The sequence below is a fragment of the Vulpes lagopus genome, chromosome 20 (genome assembly GCF_018345385.1).
Source record: "Vulpes lagopus strain Blue_001 chromosome 20, ASM1834538v1, whole genome shotgun sequence".
NCBI classification, from domain to species: Eukaryota; Metazoa; Chordata; class Mammalia; order Carnivora; family Canidae; genus Vulpes; species Vulpes lagopus.
In genome coordinates this window covers 11,159,997-11,181,376 of record NC_054843.1, presented here as the reverse complement: position 1 = coordinate 11,181,376, position 21,380 = coordinate 11,159,997, and the positions used below count along the sequence as shown (strand labels likewise).

The following is a 21,380-nucleotide window of genomic DNA, read 5'->3' as shown; positions in this document are numbered from 1 at the left end:
CATCTCCTAATTAAAGTCAGTATCTGGATAACTGAACATTTCTTTTTAACTTAACAAATATTCTCATGGATAGAAATGTTACAGAACTCTTTACCTAAACTTCACCCAGAAAACATACTTAGTTTTAAGAAATTACTATCACTAAAAAAAAAAAAAAGAAGAAGAAGAATTTACTATCACTTGTGTCCAGAGATTATGAAAGAGGGGCCAATTTTCTGAGTTCTTCGCCTATTTTATATTTACACCTGAATGAGTCAGGGTGAGTCATCGTATTTTAAGGTTCTCATTATAATCAAGAGTTAAGTTCCTCTTTTTGTTAAAGGTCAAGTGATTTTCTCTGATCCATTTCTCAAAGTCACACATTTGATGTCTATATAATAAACAGGCCCACTTTACTCATGCTCTTCCCATTTTTGTTAGAGCAAGGTGCATTTATAATAGAAATGTAGATAGTATAGTATGTATAGCAGAAAAGCCTCTTCTCTGCACTCTTAATAGATGTAAGTAGTTCTACCTTCTACAATTTAACTTTTTAAAAAATATTTATTTAGAGAGAGAAAGAGCGCACCAGCAGGGTAGGGAGGGGCAGGAGGAGAGGGAGAGAGAATCTTAAGCAGGCTCCATGCCCAGTGTGGAGCCAACAGGGGGCTCAATCTCATGACTCTGAGCCAAAATCAAGAGTTGGACACTTAATTCACTGAGCCATCCAGGTACCCCCACAATTTAACTTTTATAACTCTTTACAGTATAAGGAAATTATGTAATCTTAATGTTTTAACATAGTTTTTAAAATTAATAAAAGATATCCACAGAAAGTTTCCAAACTCTTTTATGAAGTGAGATTTAACAGATAAGCCCAAAAATGATTTAATAAAAAAGAAAAGCCATAGGCCAATCCCCCCTCCTGTCAGCTACTGGCAAACACAAATATTAAAAAAAATTAATTATTCTCCATGCTAAAAGTTCCATGTGTTACAATACTCAAGGAATGATTCTCTAAAAAACAATCTAGAAATGTAACATATTTCATTAAATCTAAGATGCCACTGATTTTTTATGATCCATGATTATTTTTTTTTACCACCAAGAAAAAGGAATATTATCAATTGTGGGGCGCCTGGGTGGCTCAGTGGGTTAAGCATCAGACTCTTGATTTTAGCTCAGGTCATGATCTCAAGGTCATGACCCCAAGTCTGCTCAGCGTGGAGTCTGCTTATGCCTCTCCCTCTGCTCCCTTCGGCTCTTTTCCATGTGCCTGCACTCTCTCCCTCAAATAAATAAATAAACATCTTAAAAAAAAATAGATTCTCTCCCCCTACCCTCTTATTCTCCACCACCAAAATTTACATATATATAAAATCAACTGTAATTATAAGGTAACACTGACTAAAAGAAGCACTCCCATATTCAGAAATATTCGAATATAAAAAATAATCTTGGGACTGATAAAATACAGTACTGACCAGTTTAACAATATTATAAGAAAAATCATGTGATAATCTATAGATGCTAAAAAGATATGTGACTAAATTCAACACTCATTCTTGATTTTTAAAATCTTAATAAAATGGGGAAAAATATATATTTATCATGTCAAAGAAGAATCCATTGATTATTAAAAGGTTATTCCAGATATTAAAAACTATAAGGAAAACATGTTTTTTGGAAAACAATCTTGAATTAAGAATTACCTTCATACTTACATGAAGAAAGCCAATGTGGAGAACACACCACACGTATGAAAGGCATGGTTCAACTGCTCTGGCTTAGGGTACACCACGGCAGCATCAATCATTATCCACCAACCTGTAAAAAACTTGTGCAAGAGCCCAAGTCATTAAGATAACACTACCACTTTGGCTTAGCATGAAGTTACTTGCTCTGTAATATTCCTATATTTCTACAGACCATATAAATGAAACATAATGTATTTCTACTTTAGAGTTTTGGATGTGGAAATATAACAAATAAGAATCCCTTGTTGAAGATTTTATTTATTTTTTGAGAGAGAGAGAGAGAGAGACAGAGAGAGAGCAGGGAGAGGGGCAGAAGGAGAGGGAGAGAATCCCAGGCAGACTGTACTGAGTGCAGAGCCTAGGCAGGGCTTGACTTTCCCAGGACTCTGAGGTCATGACCTGAGCCAAAAGTAAGAGTCAGACACTTACCCAACTGAGTCATCCAGGTGCCCATTAGGTGACCTTCCTATAGTGTCTCCTAGCTCCTCCCTCTGCTCCTAGGCCCTGACCCATTCACATAGTCACTTTCTTAGGGTTCTCAAAAAAGAATTGATAAATAAATCATAGCAAAACCTAACCAAACAGATTAAATATGTTTTTTTTCTTTCAACAGTATTGAAATAACCATTTATTCTTCAAAGGAATTATGGGTGCTGTTCAGTCACTGGAAAAGGAAAACTGAAGAAAAATAGACCAAGAAAAGGAACTAAATCATCTATATTACAACCTACCATCATTTTATGTGTAGAAGAATAACCAATTTCTACAAACTATCCCTTTATGGTTTGGTTAAATTTAAGGTCAGAAGCAAGAAAATAATATGAGTGAATTAAATGTGCATTGGTTAACATAGATAATTTAAAATAAAATGCAGATATACACAGAAAAAAAAAAAAAAAAAAAAAAAAGAATCCCTTGTTGACTTACTCTGGATAACATCTGAGGTAAACTTAGCTAATCAAATCAGTGTAAGATCCTGAAGTTCTGCTCTCAATTCAAGATAAAAATAATGTGTTATCTGGAACGAATTATCTTCTTCTTTTATCCTCCATAATTACATGCACTGAAGCTCTCTTTTTAAAATATACTATTTAGGGCAGCCTGGGTGGTGCAGTGGTTTAGCGTGCCTGCAGCCCAGGGTGCGATCCCGGGATCGAGTCCCACGTCGGGCTCCCTGCATGGAGCCTGCTTCTCCCTCTGCCTGTATCTCTGCCTCTATCTCTCTCTCTCTGAATAAATTAGAATATATAATTTATTTATTTATTTATTTGAGCGCCAGAGCACGAGCACACATGCGCACAGAGGGAAGGGCAGAGGAAGAGAATCTCCAGCAGACTCCCAGCTGAGTGCAGAGCCCAACACAGAGCCGGATCTCACAACCCTGAGATCATGACCTGAGCCAAAATCAGGAGTCGGATGCTTAACTAACTGAGCCGCCCAGGCGCCCCTGAAGCTCTCTTAAGTAACCTCCAGCTAACCAGCTCCTGATTACCTGAGTGTTTCATTCTCTCCAGAGAACCTTCCTCTTTGATATGCCCAAGCTCTTCTGCTTCCACAAATGAGCTGCATTACCAAGGGTCAGCTGTCATGTCTCCAAAACTATTTAAGCCTGCTGCAGTTTTAATCGATGATGCAGTTTGATTAAATGCTGCCTGTCTGAACACAAGTTTGTAAAATGCAATGTTTCTATGTAAACTAAGCTGAAAAGACTTAGAGGAACTTTTAAAGAATGTCATGGACAAATTAAGTGCAGGTGAGATGACCACAAAGCACATAAAAAAAGTAGAGAATTCACAATTATCTTTAATTCCTGCTCTGGGTTATTTATTTTTTTTCTACTAGACCTCAGGTATAGAACTGTATACTGAAAGAGATACATTTTAAAAATGTAATGGATACTGAAATTGGCTTCAGAAACTCAGTGAGGGCAGGGAGTAGATGATGGAACACTAAAGCAAGATGGTCGTGATTTTTTTTCCTGAAGCTGGACTGTATGAACATGGGGTGAGTAGGGTTCTTGATCCCATTCTATTTTTGTTGACTATACATGCTTAACATGTTTTGTAATAAAAAATTGAAAAAGAAAAAAAAATGTTAGGAAGAAAACGAAGCAAGTGTTTCCTCCACAAATGTCTTCCTCTCATTTCCCTGTCAGAGCTGCAGCGGGGGGTAACTGGGCTGGGGTCCCTTCCCTAGAGCACTGCAGGGCTTCAGTTCTAACACAGCCTCAGGTCCTTACTGCTGTCTACACATCCTGAATCTCAGTGAGTCACAACACTGTTTGGTTATCAAATTCCAAGCCTCTGATGAGCTTACAGGACTTATATTGTATCATTAACTTAAAAAATGCTACTGCTTGTAATAATTGTATTATCACTTGAACTGAAGATATTAAGTTTAACAAATTTATAAAGTCAAACCAACCCAGGGCTTGCTTAGCATGTTTTGTTCAGCAATACCTAGAATTCTAATTATTCCTCTAAAATAACAGTGAAATAAACACTTCTGAAAAGGTATTCGTGATCCAAAGGAATTGACAATTTTCAGGGCAAAGGGATGCCTGGGTGACTCAGTGGTTGAGCGTCTGCCTTTGACTCAGGGCATGATCTCTGGGTCCTGGGATCAAATCCCACATTGGGCTCCCCAAGGGGAGCCTGCCTCTCTCTCTGCCTGTGTCTCTGCCTCTCTCTTTCTCTCTGTGCTTCTCATGAATAAAAAAATAAAATCTTAAAAAAAAAATTTTTTTTAGGGCAAAAAATTAGGCAAAGTGTCACCAACCAGGCCTTTTCACTTACCAATATGCCTGCCACCACAGAAGCCACAGCATTTCTTCTCTCACTCCAGTCAATACATTCACATTCTGGCCAACGGAAATTATCGAGGAAGCCTGCCATTTTCACCCCGTAAGCATGGATTTTTCATTAAACTCTGTATTCGACAAATAAAAAGACAGAAAATAATCAAATCTAAGGAAATGTTTTTAAGAAGTGAAATATCTTTTCCTTTCTTAAAGTTTTAAACAGAAATTGGCTTTAGGTCTAGACCTAGGGTTAAGGAAGAAAAATTAAATACTTGAATGAATACCAACTGACATGTACACAGGATTGTGTTGGGACACAAGGGGAAGTTTACTATTTACTAAATGAGCCTGATGGTTTTAAAACATGTCTGCCAATTCTCTGACACTTCTGCTTCACTGAGAAATCAATGTCCCTCTCCTGGAACTCAGGCTTGGCAATCAAAACTGGCTGACCAGTAGAGTAGAGGAAGTGATTCTATGTAATGTCTGCCATACAGCTTCTATGACTAGATAGTAAAAGGCAACACAGCTTGTAGCTCGTTCTCTAGAACACTAGTACCAGACTTCTGAGTTGCCATGTAAAAAAAATCTAAGGTCAGAATGCCGTGAGGAGACCATGTACAGGTGTTCTGGCCCACGGTTCCCAGCCAACAGGTAGCACCACCTGCCAGATGTGTGAGCAGCCACTTCTAGGTGACTGCTCTTCCAGCTATTGCACCAGTCCAGTACCCAGACTTCCAGCTTTACCCAATGAAGCCCCAGATATATGGAGCAGAGACACCATCCTGGCCATGCCCTTGGCCAATTACTGACCCACAGTAAACCATAAGCATAACAAAATGGTTGTTTTAAACGACTAAGTTTCAGAGTTATCAGGAACACAGCAATCAATAACTAGCAGGAGAAAAATCATGTGCATAAAGGACTATAAGGGTATAATATGCTGTGAGAATTTTTTTAAGTACATTTTGAAGGGATCCCTGGGTGGCTCAGCAGTTTGGCGCCTGCCTTTGGCCCAGGGCATGATCCTGGAGACCCGGGATCGAGTCCTGCATCGGGCTCCCGGCATGAGGCCTGCTTCTCCCTCTGCCTGTGTCTCTGCCTCTCTCTCTCTCTCCCTCTGTGTCTATCAAGAATAAATAAAATCTTAAATAAATAAATAAATAAATAAATAAATAAATAAATAAATAAAATCTTTAAAAAAATAATAAAACAAAGTACATTTTGATGAGGTGATCCAGGAACACCTTAAATTCCAAAAAGTAAGGGGGGAAAATCTATTTGAAAGCACTGAAGAGTGCTGAAAAGCAGGCAGACACTGGAGGGAATTTAACCCTTAAAAGAAAACACAATGAGGGATCCCTGGGTGGCGCAGCGGTTTGGCGCCTGCCTTTGGCCCAGGGCGCGATCCTGGAGACCCGGGATCGAATCCCACATCAGGCTCCTGGTGCATGGAGCCTGCTTCTCCCTCTGCCTGTGTCTCTGCCTCTTTCTCTCTCTCTGACTATCATAAATTAAAAAAAAAAAAAAGAAAAGAAAACACAATGAGTTAAGATCTAGTTGGAAAGGAATGAGTCACAGGAAAGAGCCCCAAACACTTTAATATAAACTCTCTTTAAATACCTGGCTAATCCCCCAGAGAGAACATAAATGGAGGAAATTTCAAGAAACTCGGCAGGAAAACAAACAAACAAACAAACAAACAAACAAAAACAAGCTGGAAGGCTAAAAGAACTAAGCAGAGCTCTCCTACTGCCCAATGCAGGATATTTTAGAGTTTGTTCCACCAAGTCAGAAGAGATGAGTAAACATCTTGGCATAGTAAACATCTTGGCATTACTCTAATAAGGTATAAAACCAAGTGTCTACAATTTGAAGGTGCTCAGCCAGCATTTTTAACGGCCTGTTAGAACAAAAACTGACACTCTTCAGATGAAGATAACTAAACTGAGAGTATCTATAATTTATCATCCACAATGTCTAATATGTAGCAAAAAATTACTAGACACTCACAGAAGCAGGAAGAATGCAATCTATTTTCAAGCCAGGGGCGGGGGGGGGGGGGGGAGTCAATAGAAATAGGCCCCAAAATGACTCAGATATTGAAATTAGCAGACAAAGACTTTAAAGCTACCATAAACACATTCAAAGACTTAAATGAACATGGTCCAAATGAAGTGATGAAAAATCTCAGTGGAGAGATTTTAGAACTGAAAATTATAATATTTGAAATTTTAAATGAACCAAATGGACTTAACAGGAGATTAGGGACAGGAGAAGAAAAGAGTGGTAAACTTGAGGGAAGATCAAAAGAAATTATCCAATCTAAAGATCAGGGATTTTTTTTCCCCAACTGAGAAAAAAAAAATGAACAGAGCCTCAGTGTACAGAGGATCACTAGTATCTGATCCAATATATGTTGAACTAGGTCCCAGAAAAAGACAGAATGAGGAAAAAAATATTTGAGAAAATAATGGCTGATAATTTCCCACGTTTAGTGATAATTAGTAATTTATAAATCCAGGAAGCTCAGCAAACTCCAAGAAGGTTAAACAGAGAAAACTTCATAATCAAAAGCTGAAAATTAGAAAAAAAAATACTTGAAGTAGTTTTAGGGGGAAAAAGATCAACATATTACTATCATTTTTTCAACATATTACATATAGCATAGAATAATACAATGACCCATCTATCACCAGAAACAGAAGTGGCCAGGATAGTGAAAATAATTTCTTTAAGTGCTTTTTTTTTTAAGTAATCAATTTCAATATCTAGTGAAAATATTCTTCAGAAAAGAACATGAGGGGGCACCTGGGTGGCTCAATCAGTTAGGCATCAAACTCTTGATTTCGGCTCAGGTCATGATCTCAGGGTGGTGAGATTAGGCCCCAAGTCGAGTTCCAAATGGAACTTGGAGCCTGCTTCAGATTCTCTGTCTCTCTCTCCCTCTGCCCCCCACCCTGACCTTGTGCATTTCTCTCTCAAAATAAATATTTTTTTAAAAAGGGAGCATGACAGCCATTCTACTATCTACCCAAGAGAAATAAAAAGATATATCTACATAAAAACTTGAGCACAAATTTCATCACAGTATTAGTCATAATAGCCAAGAAGCACAGCAATCCAACATATATCAAATGAATAGATACATGAAATGTGGCATACCTACAATGGAATACAAATTCAGTAATGAAAGGGAATGAAGTACTGATACATGGTATAACACAGAGGAACCTCAGAAACATTATGCTAAGTGAAAGATATAAGACCACATCTTGTATGATTCCATTTATATGAAATGTCCAGATGAGGGAAATCTACAGACAGAAAGTAAATTTGTGGTTGCTTAGTGACAGTAGGGGGACTGGAATAGAGAGTCACTGCTAATGGGTACAAGGTGCTAAAATTAGACTGTGGTCAGACCATCGTAGGGGAAGGGAAGAGAGAGGTAGACCATGAAACAGACTCTTAACTACAGAGAATACACTGATAGTCACCAGAGTGTAGGTGGGCGGGGGATGGGGGAAACAGGTGATGGGAACTAAGGAGGGCATTTGTGATGAACACTGGGTGTTGTACGGAAGTGCTGAATCACAGCTGTATACGTGAAACTCATATTACGCTGTATGTTAACTAACTAGAATATAAATAAAAACTTAAAAAAAATAATACTGTGGTGGACAGCCCGGTGGCTCGGCGGTTTAGCGCCGCCTTCAGCCCAGGGTGTGATCTAGGAGACCCGGGATCAAGTCCCACATCAGGCTGCCTGCATGGAGCCTGCTTCTCCCTCTGCCTGTGTGTGTGTCTCTGTCTCTGTCTCTGTCTCTCTCTGTGTCTCTTGTGAATAAATAAAATCTTAAAAAAATAATACTGTGGTGATGACTGCAGAACTCTGTAAGTATACTAGACATCATTGACTTGTACACTTGAAATAGGTGAATGTTAACATATGTATAGCTCAATAAAGCTTTTTTATAAAAATGAAGATAAAAATATTTTCAGGTAAACAAAAACTGAGGTAAATCATCATGAGATCTGCACTAAAAATAATGCTACAGGAAATTCTTCAGGCTGAAGGGAAACGACACCAGATGAATCTCTGATCTGCAGGGAGAAATAAGGAAAACCAGAAATGATCAATATGTAGATAAATATAAAAGACTATCTTTTCTTCTTATACTTAAATTTTTTTTTTTTTATTATTTTTATTTATGATAGTCACAGAGAGAGAGAGAGAGAGAGGCAGAGACACAGGCGGAGGGAGAAACAGGCTCCATGCACCGGGAGCCTGATGTGGGATTCGATCCCGGGTCTCCAGGATCGCGCCCTGGGCCAAAGGCAGGCGCCAAACCGCTGCGCCACCCAGGGATCCCTTTTCTTCTTATACTTAAAAGAGAACTATGTAAAGCAAAAATTTAACACTGCATAGCATGTCCACAAAGATGGACTTCTTTATAAACAGTATGTTAGTTATATTTTCAAATAATATGCTTAAATATGGATTCAGGTGAAATACCTCTAAATTTAAAGTAATGGATCCAACTATGCTGAAAAATAAGTACAATTAATATATGATAGAAGGTCCAAATACTGGAAACATAGCCTGGGAGACAATATTTGCAAAACAACTATCTGACAAAGGACTTCGATCTATAATATAGAAAGAACTGGACATGAGTAATGAAAAGATAAAATATAGGCAGTAAAAAGTATGCAAAAGACTTGAGCCAATTTCAAATGGGCAAAAGACTTAAAAAGATAACTAATGACCAAGAAGCACATAAAGAGGTATTCAACACCGTCAAGTCATTAAGGAAGTGCAAATTGATGAAATAACACCTCACATTCACTAGAACAGCTAAAATTTAAAAGACTGGCACCTCTCAGCATGGGTGAGGTTGTAGAACAAGTGGAAATCTCATATATTTCTGGTGGCAGTTTCTTATAAAGTTAAAAATAAACCTCCAATTCCATTCCTACGTATTTGCCAAAAGAAGTAAAAAACACATATCGACACAAAGACTTAGAGAAGAATGTTTTTAGCAGTCTTATTCGTGATAGCCCCCAAATGAAGCAACCTAAATGTTCATCAACAGAAGGATGGAGGGTGCTGGGTGGCTCTGTGGTTGAGCATCTGCCTTTGGCTCAGGGCCTGATCCCGGGGTCCTGGAATTGAGTCCCACATCAGGCTCCCCACAGAGCCTCTGCCTATGTCTCTGCCTCTCCCTCGTGTGTCTCTCATGAAAAAAATAAAAAAAATCTTTAAATAAATAAAACAGAAGGATGGATAAATAAGTTATGATTGAGGGGCGCCTGGGTGACTCAGCAGGTTAAGCATCTGCCTTTGGCTCAGGTCATGATCCCAGATGGAGCCCCATGTCAGGCTCCCTGCTCAGCGGGGAGTCTGTTTCTCCCTCTCCCTCTGCCCCTCCCCAACCCTGGGCTGTGCTCTCTCGATCTCTTGCTCTCTCTCTAATAAATAAATAAAACTTTTTTAAAAAGTTATGATTGATTCACACAATGGAACACTGTTCTGCAACAGAAAAGGATGAGTAGATACATACAACTGCACACACACACACAAAGAGTAAACCCTCAAAGACATGACTTAAGTGAAAGGCAGACACAAAAGAGTATATACTGCATGATTCCATTTAAATGCAACTTAAGGAGAGGCAAAATTAGTTAACAGTCCAGAAATCAGAACAGTGTTTGCCTCTAGAGGGTAAGTCCTGACTACAAGGGACTTTTGGGGGAGGAGTGATGGAAACGTTCTGTACCTTAATTGGGATAATGGTTATACAGCTACACACATTTATCAAAAGTCATTGAAGTATACACGTAAAACCTGTGTATTTTACAGTATGTAACTTTTACCCACAAAATGTTTTTAGAAGTTTATCATTCAGATATGCTTTAGCTACACTGACGGCTTGCACATTTTATCGCTCTTCTATAGATATGGCAATGGATTATTTTCAAAGATTAAATATTAACTGGTTAATAGGGAAGGTTAAATTCACTATGAATTTAAGACAATTTCTGAAGTTAAAAGTCTTCTTTTCTATTATAAAATTCATTTCCCATATATTAACCCAATTAAAAGTAGTTCTAGAAGCAGAAAATATACAGCTATTTGCAGACAGTGATTTCTCAAAGGTCATGATTTCCTCCCTTCTGGGGCTTAAATTGGAGAGTCAGGGATGGAGTGCCGCAGAGACACATCAAACAGAGTAATACAAATAATGACTATGGAGGAAATGTGCAGGATCCTAACAGCGAATAAAGGGGAGACTTATTTTAGAAAGGGTGACGGGGCTTCTGCCGTCCTGGTGCTGCTTGTGTGCTTCTTTGGTGTGGACCTGGTATCTCTTTTGTGAAGAGGCAGCTGGGGAGACTCTGGCGCTCGTCAAGGCCGGTGAAAGGCCCAAGGAAGGAATGAAGACTGAGAACAACGATCATATTAATCTGAAGGTGGGGGGCAGGATGGTTCTGTGGTGCAGTTTAAGATTAAGAGGCACACACCACTTAGTAAACTAATGAAAGCCTACTGTGAACGACAGGGTCTGGCAGTGAGGCAGATCGGATTCCAGGGTGATGGGCAACCAATCAATGAAACAGACACACCTGCACAGTTGGAAATGGAGGAAGAAGAGACAACTGCTGTGTTCCAGCAGCAGACAGGTGTCTACTAAAAAGTGAACCTGCTACTTTACTCCAGAACTCTGTTCCTCCAGACCAAGAAGATATTCTCAAATAGAAAGCCACAATTTGGTTCCACCAGATCCTGACTACTAGAGTTTTCTCTATTCTTTCATTTGCCCAGCTTTTTTTCATTTCCCCATTCCTCTATTGTACATAAAGTAACTGTGTACGTGCACAGGCATATTGCATCTTTTTAAACTAAATAGCCAATGTTGCTTCTCCCTCTGCCTGTGTCTCTGCCTGTCTCTCTCATGAATAAATAAAATCTTTAAAAAACTAAAATAAAATGGCCAATGGTATGTTTTGATCGACATCAAATGGGGATGGGATGGAGGAAAATAGTGCTTCTGTGAAAATACCACCTCTTTTCATTAGTGGCATGATCGGTCAGCTCTCATCTTTATATTCCAGTAAGTTATTTTGTTCTCTACTGTTTAACAAAAAAAAGAACATAAAAATCCTTGCATACCTTATTCAACTGGAGAATTTTATTTTATTTATTTTTTAAATATTTTATTTACTTATTCATGAGAGAGAGAAAGAGAGGCAGAGACACAGGCAGAGGGAGAAGCAGGCTCCATGCAAGGAGCCTGATGTGGGACTCAATCCTGGGACTCCAGGATCACGCCCTGGGCCAAAGGCAGGCGCCAAACCGCTGAACCACCTAGGGTTCTGGATTGGAAAATTTTGTACATAGCTGTTACATGTAGGGCAAACTGTCTTTAAGTAGGGATAAATAACTCTAAAAGAAATGAATCCCTAGATAGTTTTGCCTTCAAGTCAAGTATCTTGTTTAAATAAATAAATAAATAAATAAATAAATAAATAAATAAATAAATATTTCTTGTTTAAAAAAAAAAAGAAAGGGTGACATGGGAAAGCCTCTATGATGAGGTAACACTTGGTAAAATCTTAAAACATACTAAAGTTTAAAAGCTGAGCAAAGTGAATTAGATTAAGAAGAAACAAAAGAGGGGCATCTGGGTGGCTCAGTGGTTGAGCATCTGCCTTTGGCTCAGGGCGTGATCCCGGGGGTCCTGGGATCAAGTCCCGCGTCGGGCTCCTTGTGGGGAGCCTGCTTCTCCCTCTGCCTGTGTCTCTCTGTGTCTCTTATGAATAAATAATAAAAATCTTAAAAAAAATTTAGTGGCATGAATAAATGCTACTGGTTACTAAGTGAAAAAAAGCAGGTTATTAAGACTATATGTATAACATTATTTCCTTTTTATTTTTTTTTTAAGATTTATTTATTCATGAGAGACAGACAGAGAGAGAGAGAGGCAGAGACACGGGCAGAGGGAGAAGCAGGCTCCACACAGGGAGCCTGACATGGGACTCGATCCCAGGTCTCCTGGATCACACTCTGGGCCGAAGGCAGCGCTAAACCGCTGAGCCACCGGGCTGCCCCATTATTTCCTTTTTAGAAAAAAGAACTACCAACAGACATAAAAAGACCTACACATATGTAGAAATACCAGAAGGACAAACACCAATACTTTTATAATATTAATATATATATGTGAATGATAGGATCATGTGTGTTTTGCTTTTTGTCTATTTTCATCAAAGTTTGCAGCCCTCCTGAGCATGAATTACTTTTTATTTATTTATTTATTTATTTATTTTTAAAAAGATTTTTATTTATTCATGAGACACACAGAGAGACAGGCAGAGACACAGGCAGAGGGAAAAGCAGGATCCGTGCAGGGAGCCCATGTGGGAATCGATCCCAGGACCCCAGGATCACGACCTGAGCTGAAGGCAGATGGTCAACCACTGACCCAACCAGGTATCCCAAAACGCTTTTTAAATACAAAAATTTAAAAAGTTATTATAATTAAACACAATGAGGTGCTGATTCTTCTTGCCTGTTGAGAAACCTCTTTGTATAATGTACTATGTCTGTAACTGCTTTTAATAAACTTATGACTTTTTTGAGATCAAGGAAATTATTGGCATGTTCTCCCACAAAACTGACCCTGGTACCAAGTTAAAAAAAAAAAAAAAAAAACAAGATTAGAGAACTGAACTAATGGATTGCTGGTCTGACCCACCAGTCTTGAAACACATTAGATAGCAATTATTCCCATTACTAAGAGAGGCAACTCTTTATAAAAGGAAATATGAATCCTTTTCAGAGGGCATTTTAAGTGATTCAACTGTCAAAATTTCATTTCCAAAAACTCAGTTTAGGAAACCCAAGGACACTTGCAAAAGCAAGAGGAGAAAACAACTATAGCCTTCAACATACAAACACGGTCTGAGAAATCTCCATATGCATCCCAAATAACATCTAATTCAGGAATGTTCCCATTAATCAAATTTCTATACTACCATCTGTTTGTCCTGCCATCTCTCCACTAGTTGTTAAATGCTACTACTGTTGGGCACTGAATATATAAAAACAACTAAGGCAATCAATGTAGAAAGCAGTCTAGTTAGGAACACTGTTAGGCGCCTGGGTGGCTCAGTGGTTGAGCGTCTGCCTTTGGCTCAGAGCATGATCCTGGGGGTCCTGGGATTGAGTTCTACATTAGGCTCCCTGTGGAGGAGCTTCTCCCTCTGCCTGTCTCTGCCTCTCTGTGTCGCTCATGAATAAATAAAATCTTAAAAAAAAAAAAAAAGCAGTAAAAAAAGGAACCTTGTTAGAACAAGTAATTGCATTACAATGTGGGCTATAGGGGATCCCTGAGTGGCTCAGCGGTTTGGCGCCTGCCTTTGGCCCAGGGCGCGATCCTGGAGATCCCAGGATCGAGTCCCGCATCGGGCTCCCGGCATGGAGCCTGCTTCTCCCTCCACCTGTGTCTCTGCCTCTCTCTCTCTCTATGTCTATCATGAATAAATAAATAAATAAATCTTTAAAAAAATATATATGGGCTATAATACACAAACATTTTGAGCTGTAGTGCAAAAGTGTTGCACTATATGAAATCAAGTGTTATTGGACAGTACTTGCCAGGAAGAACTGAGGAAGAGCAAACTTGGTGGGGTTTTGAAGCATGAATAAGAGTTTGGCAGATGAAAAAGAAGGAATAAAATTACAGGCTTGTAAGTAGGGAAGCAGCAAGATCATCTCTGTGATTTAGAAAGACAATGCTGGCAGCGACAGTGTGGAGGAGGGACTGGAGAGAAATGTTAGACGCCTGCCCTCGTTCTAGACAGGGAGAGAATTGGGAGGTACACTGAAGCCACACTGGTTACAAGCCAAAGAAAGGGTTTTTATTTGAGGACTACTTAAGTGGCATTATCAATAGGCAGGGAGAAGCCGAGAATGACGATGGCTGGGTGCCCAGTGGATGGTGACACACCATTAGCCCAAACAGGAAAGGGAGAATAGGAGAGGAGAGTCTGAGCATGATGCACTTGAAAAAACTAAAGGACATTCAGGTGGAAATTACATAAGACAGATATACAGAAACCACTGAAAGAGCCATGTAAGACAGAAATACAGATAAGAGGCTCACAGTAATTGTTAACTGAGGTCATAGGGCAGTTAAGGTATCTCGGGGAGAAGGTGTGGAAGAGCACCGAGGATTCAGTATTTGTCTCTGACTCATGTCCTTTGTTCGCCTGAATTACTGTGTGCAGGCACTATGGTCGACCTACAAATATGGCATTTAATCAGCACAAGACTCCTCTGAAGCATGTAGTGAATTATTTACAGAACACCTCCTACGAGCAAGGCACGGTGGGGAAAATTAAGATGAATAAAACAGCCCTCATCATCAGATTTATAAACTAGCAGAGAAATCAATCAACATTTTCATGACATTAAATTAGAATATGTACCATTAAAAAAATCAGATTAACAAAATATGAAACAAAATATAAATATCATTCAAGATAGGAGGCCCACATAGCGAGAGCAAAACAACCTGACTCAAATGAAACAAAAATAAAATCTGCGTCTTCCTCACTCTTGCTAGTACTAGCTATAAATTACAGGAGGTGTATAGGTGCTAGGGTCTTTACAGACCACCCCATTCCATCCTCAGAAAACCCCTATTCATGGGACTATGCCCTCCAATCCTCACAAATGCTCTAAGGCAGTTACTATTACTATCTCATATTACTGAAAAAGTTTAGAGAATGGCTCACACAGCTAGCAAGGAGGAAAATCAGGGCTTCCATGGAAATTCATTCACATCTATTCTAAAATCTGGGCTCATGACCATTACACTATACTGCTGCTCATCATCAGAGTTTCACAGTATGTCTCTCATTTCAGATTTCATAAAGACAACGTTATTGTTCCGCTGTCTGTGGTGAGGAGATCAAGAACAAGATGGAAGAGAAACTGAATTTAGAGGAACACTGTGATCATCTGGAAAGAGAAGCAGGCAATGAGGTCTACAATGACTGTGGTGACTGCTGCTGATTCAAATCCTGCCAAGGGAGTCTGAAGAATAGCTTTTCTTCTTGGTTTGCTATAAACCTGGTTTCTAGACACTCACAGTGTGAATATTTTATAGGCCTTAAAACCCAACAGCATGAATTATTCAGAGATCTAAGTACTTCTGGAAAAGACATTTTACATACTTTATCTCAGGGAAGGCCTATTTGCCTTCTGACCTGTAAATCACATATAACAAGAATAAAATGTAGTAAGTACCATCAATTTTGGTCAAAGATTTAAATCTAAAACCAAAGAAAAGAGGGGATCCCTGGGTGGCGCAGCGGTTTGGCGCCTGCCTTTGGCCCAGGGCGCGATCCTGGAGACCCGGGATCGAATCCCACGTCGGGCTCCCGGTGCATGGAGCCCGCTTCTCCCTCTGCCTATGTCTCTGCCTCTCTCTCTCTCTGTATGACTATCCTAAATAAAAAAAAAAAAAAAAACAAAAAAAAAAACAAAAAAAAAAAAAAATAAATAAAACCAAAGAAAAGGACAGGGAGCACAGACTTTTAAAGAGACTTTAATTTTATAGCTATATAATCTCCCCTGGTAATATCCTTGTTAACAACTTTTAGTTGTTCAAAGTGTGGGTTATTTGGTGAATCCTCCCCTCTACTATTTCTCTATGCAGTTGATTCACAGACTGAAACAGCCAATCCCAGATCCATATACATCCAATCACCTGCCCGACATCCTCTGGCTGTTTCAAAGTCAACTCAAAATCAACATGTCGGGATCTGAGTTCATGTTCTCCTCCTCCAAACCCAATCCCCTTCTGGGATTCCCTACCAAGAATGAATCATCATTCACCCAGTTTTACAAGCCAGGAACCCAGGAGTCATCCCTACTATTTCTCTTTTCCCTCCCACAACTGATCCATCACCTGATTATGCCTCCTAACTTTGGTCTGTCTACCTCCACCACAGTGTCACCCGAGTACTGTCCCACTACCATGGCCTCCGGCCTGATCTAGCCACATCCACTCCTGCCCCCATCAATATGTCCTTCATACTGCAGCTGGGGTGACTTTTAAAAAAAAAAGGCACAAATCTAGTACTGCCCTCCTGCTTAAAACCTTTTAATTTCCCTCCCATTTATTTTAAGATAAAGACAAAACTCTAAAGTATGGCCCCCAATAAATAAATAAATAAATAAATAAATAAATAAATAAATAAAGTATGGCCCAGTCCTTACTGGCCCCAGGGTCCCCTTATAACACTGTGTCTCTTTCCTCCAGTCCTCCTGGTTTCTCTTGTAGTACCTCCTACTTGCTAAATCACCCCATCTAAAACCCACATCCCCTCTGTCCGACACCTCTCTATTCCCAGCTCACCTAGTTAACACCTGCCCATACTGCAAATGTCAGCTTAGTTATCACTTTTTCACTCCAATATCAGCTTTCCCTTTCTCACTAAGTGTTTATTTACAACGTCTACTATGTGCTGGGTACTGGACACTTAATTAATATACATTAGTGAACGGACAGAAAGCCCTGGCTATGGGGAGCTGGGTGGGGGGAGGGAACCAGACACATAATCTTTAAATTTTAACCAGACACATAATTACCATGTTGCCTTGGGGGGAGGGGGAGAACGAGCAGAGTAAGGAGCAGTGGGAATACAGGCAAGAGTGGAAAAAAAAAAAATACAGGCAAGAGTGGGGCCAGCCGAAATGTCAAAATTGCCAGCCCCAAGAGTGGGCTCCATTGAGAAGGTACCAGCTGGGGGCACCTGGGTGGTTCAGTGGTTGAGTGTCTGCCTTTGGCTCAGGGCATGATCCTGGGGTCCTGGGATCGAGTCCCACATCAGGCTCCCCGCACAGAGCCTGCTTTCCCTTCTTCCTGTGTCTCTGCCTCTCTCTGCATCTCTCATGAATAGATAAAATCTTTAAAAAGAGAGAGAGAAAGAGAGAGAGAAGGTACCAGCTGAGCAAAGACTTGAAGGGAGGGAGAGAGTCAGCCTGCTGGATGTCCGTCAGAGAGGATGGCAACAGGGCAAAGGCCTGAAGGCAGTGTCTGGGTATTGAAGCATCACTATGGGGGCCAGGGTAGCCGGGGCAGTGGGGTGAGAGGGGAAGACTAAATCAGAGAGGTAAGAGAGGCAAGGAAGGATCCTTACAGAGCCCCGTAGGCCATTGGGACGACTCTGGTTTTCACTGATTGAAATAGGGAGCCAGAAGAGAGTGCTGCGCAGAGGGACTTACTTTCCAAGGGATCCCTTAGGCTGCTGTGGGAGAACAGACTGGAAGGACTAAGAGGACAAAGAGAGAGATCAGCTCACAGGCTACTGAAATCTCTAAGTGAGAGGCGACACGGACTTTCATGACTTCCTAATCCCCCAGTATTGCATTATTAATCTCATTACTGGGTTAATATTCACCTCCCCCCACACAGGGGAGCTCCGTGAAGGACAGTCTAAGTCCATTCTCACCGGCTGCGGCATTGCCAGAGCCTAGCACAGTGCCTGGTGCACATAGGCCAGGCACTCAGGCGAACCCCTAACTTCTAGCTTCCAAAGTGTGAAATGCATACATGTCTCCTTATCCTGTCATAAGAAAGGGTCGACTTTATGCCTAGGTTTACTGAAACTGATAATCTGTAAAAGCTGATAATAAAAAACATCATTTGGGGGCACCTGGGTGGCTCAGTGGTTGAGCGTCTACCCTTTGGCTCAGGTCATGATCCCGGGGTCTTGGGATCGAGTCCCCCATCAGGTTCCCCATAGGGCGCCTGCTTCTCCCTCTGCCTGTGTCTCTGCCTGTCTCTTTCTCTGCGTTCTCTCGTGAATAAATAAATAAAATCTTTAAAAAAAAAAAACAACCATCATTTGGGTGAGGGAAAGTACTTCTGCTGCGACAATATATTCAAACATATGATTTCTTAAAATCATCCCCCTTGCAAGTCCAAGTCCATTTTCTGCCAGAATTTTCTCTCTAAAACTCAGACTGGGTCATGCCATTCACTCACAAACTTCCAACAGCTAGTGAGATAAATTCCGAAATGTACAGGGTACTTGAAATCTTTCCCTAACACAACTTTCTTATCTCCTGCTATCCTGACACTATCTCTAGCCACAGAGAAACAGAAAGCAGAAGGTAGCCAATACTTGCTCAAACTGCTAAACTGTATATATCTTATGTTTATATTTCATGTTTATATTTATATTTATATATCTAACTTAGACATGAATATATTCAGATATTTCACATGTCTAATATAGATATGTATTACTAGGGATGCCTGGGTGGTCAGTGGGTTAAACAACTGTCTTCAGTTCAGATCATGATCCCAGGACACTGGGATCGAACCCCGTGTCAGGCTCCTTGCTCAGCAGGATGCCTGCTTCTTCCTCTGCCTACTGCTCCCCCAGTTTGTGTTCTCTCTCTGTCAAATAAAGATATAAAATATTTAAGAAAAAAATATGTATTACTATATTAGATACATAATATATAATAGTCAATGTATACTACATATCTGATATAATACATACATATGTTATTTTAATATATATCTATAATATTAAATGCACACACACACACCCTTGGAATACCCCTTTCATCTACTCTCTACAGGCAAACTTCCAATTCAACCTTTAGGACACAAATTGAACATTTCCCTCTCTAGGCAGAATTAGTATAAATGCTTTCATGAATTTTTGTTTTGCTCTAATAATAGCACATTATGTTGTGGAGCAACTACTTTGTGTGCATGCTTAAGAAAAAATATTCAGGGATCCCTGGGTGGCGCAGCGGTTTGGCGCCTGCCTTTGGCCCGGGGCGCGATCCTGGAGACCTGGGATCGAATCCCACGTCGGGCTCCCGGTGCATGGAGCCTGCTTATCCCTCTGCCTGTGTCTCTGCCTCTCTCTCTCTGTGACTATCATAAATAAATAAAAATAAATCTTTAAAAAAAAAAAAAAGAAAGAAAAAATATTCAAATAATCGCTAGAGAAAAAAAGAACACGAGGAGCCCTGCTTCTAGTACTGGCTCTGACATGCTTTAGCCTGTGACACTGGGCCATGAGACAAGTGGACTAAATCAGTGGTTTCCAAACACAGGTCCATGGAGCAGGGCCAAACTAACTTCATAGTAACTTGGTAAATTAAAAGAAAAATAAAAAGTAATTGGGACCCCCTCCCCAAAGATCATAAAGTCAAGAGTAAGGCCAAGTTATCTATTTTTTAAAACTTCCCAGGTTAGGGAGGCCTGGGTGGCTCAGCAGTTGAGCATCTGCCTTTGGCTAAGGTCGTGATCCCATGATCCTGGGATGGAGTCCCACATCAGGCTTCCTGCAGGGAGCCTGCTTCTCCTTCTGCTGTGTCTCTGCCCCTCTCTCTATGTGTCTCTCATGAATAAATAAATAAAGCCTTAAAAAAAAAAAAACCCAAAACTTCCCAGGTTAAAAAAAAACAAAACACTAAACTTGCCACATAAACCATAGGAATCACCATCCCAAATTCACTCAAGAGTTCCTTCCATTGCTAAGTATCTAAGCATCACCATCTCTACTGCAGTGAAGCAGTCTCCAAGAGCAACATGAGCTGGAAACTTCGAGAGATTTTGTCATTAACTTCAGCTACGTCAAAACATACAATTTACAAACCAAGTGAAATGTGCAAAGCTTTGCTGATTCTAGTTTGAAAAAATTTAAAGCAGTCTGGGCCAAATGGGGAAATGTGAATACAGGTCAGACATTAAATGATATTATAGCATTATTTTCTCAGGTGTGATAATGGAAGAATTGTGGTTATGTAAAGAGAATGACCTTATTTTTGGGAGACACGTGCTTACATATTTAGGGGTTAAGTGTCAATGTCAGCAACATACTCTCATGTGGTTAAGAAAGAAAAAAAGAAAGTAAATATGGCAAAATGTTAAAATGTTGAATCTACTGTTGAACTGTTTCTATATGTTTACAATTTCCTGTAATAAAAAAGTTGAAAAAATAGGAAGGCTTAAATCATGAACTGCCACCTAAACTTAGATGACAGTTACATAATCCACGAGCTGCTCCAGTCGTGGCAAAATTGCACTCTGAGGCCATCTTTAGTTAGGCTCTCTGGCAAAATCCCTACTAAGGCATCTTTGCATCCTCTAGCATTGCTCAGTAAATGCCCTCCTCCCCAGTTCAGAGAAACTGGCTCCAGGGTCACAGGTTCCAACCCACACAGATGAAAGGGAACCCTCTTCACAAGCATTACTGGGCAAGCAAAGGTATTAAAATGAGTTCAGAAAAGGTCTATAGTAATAGTACTCCTAAAACCCTCGAAGGAAGTGTACCAATCACCATCTTCCAGCATTAACCACACAGAGGGCACTGGAAAGTACAGGCTTTGAGGGTACTTAGCTGACTCAGTTGGTAGAGCATTCAACTCTTGATCTCAGGGTTGTGAGTTCAAGCCCCACACTGGGCACAGAGCTTACTTTAAATATGTCTATATATACAAAAGTCCAGGCTTTGGAAGTAAGCACTGGCTCGGGCCCATTCCCACATCCAGCCTCCTCCCAGCTCTGCCTACTTGGCCAGCTCCATGTATCCATTCTACTCTTCAGGGAACAATTGCTATGTACCAGCACTATCTGAGTTTTAAATCTCCCTAGGCTATAGTTTTCTGGTATGTAAACTGGGGTGATGACAGCAACACCCCCCACCAAAAAAAATGAGATTTTTTTTAAAGATTCTATTTACTTATTTGACAGAGAGAGTCCACAAGCAGAGGGAGGAGCAGAGGGAGAGGCAGAAACAGA

General features: G+C 40.1%; 1 protein-coding gene and 1 pseudogene across 3 annotated transcripts in view; one reads left to right on the top strand and one right to left on the bottom strand.

Moving 5' to 3' along the window:
* TMEM50B (transmembrane protein 50B) overlaps positions 1-21,380 on the bottom strand; it is a 57,377-nt gene that overhangs the window by 9,588 nt on the left and 26,409 nt on the right. For all 3 annotated transcript variants that reach the window (XM_041734973.1, XM_041734972.1, XM_041734974.1), the window contains 2 exons: positions 4,532-4,664; positions 1,704-1,816 (listed from right to left, as the gene is read on the bottom strand). In XM_041734973.1, the coding sequence (XP_041590907.1) occupies positions 1,704-1,816; positions 4,532-4,630 (212 nt within the window). In that variant the 5' untranslated portion in view covers positions 4,631-4,664. The remainder of the gene's footprint in view (positions 1-1,703; positions 1,817-4,531; positions 4,665-21,380) is intronic.
* On the top strand, positions 6,627-11,629 carry LOC121479333 (annotated as a pseudogene).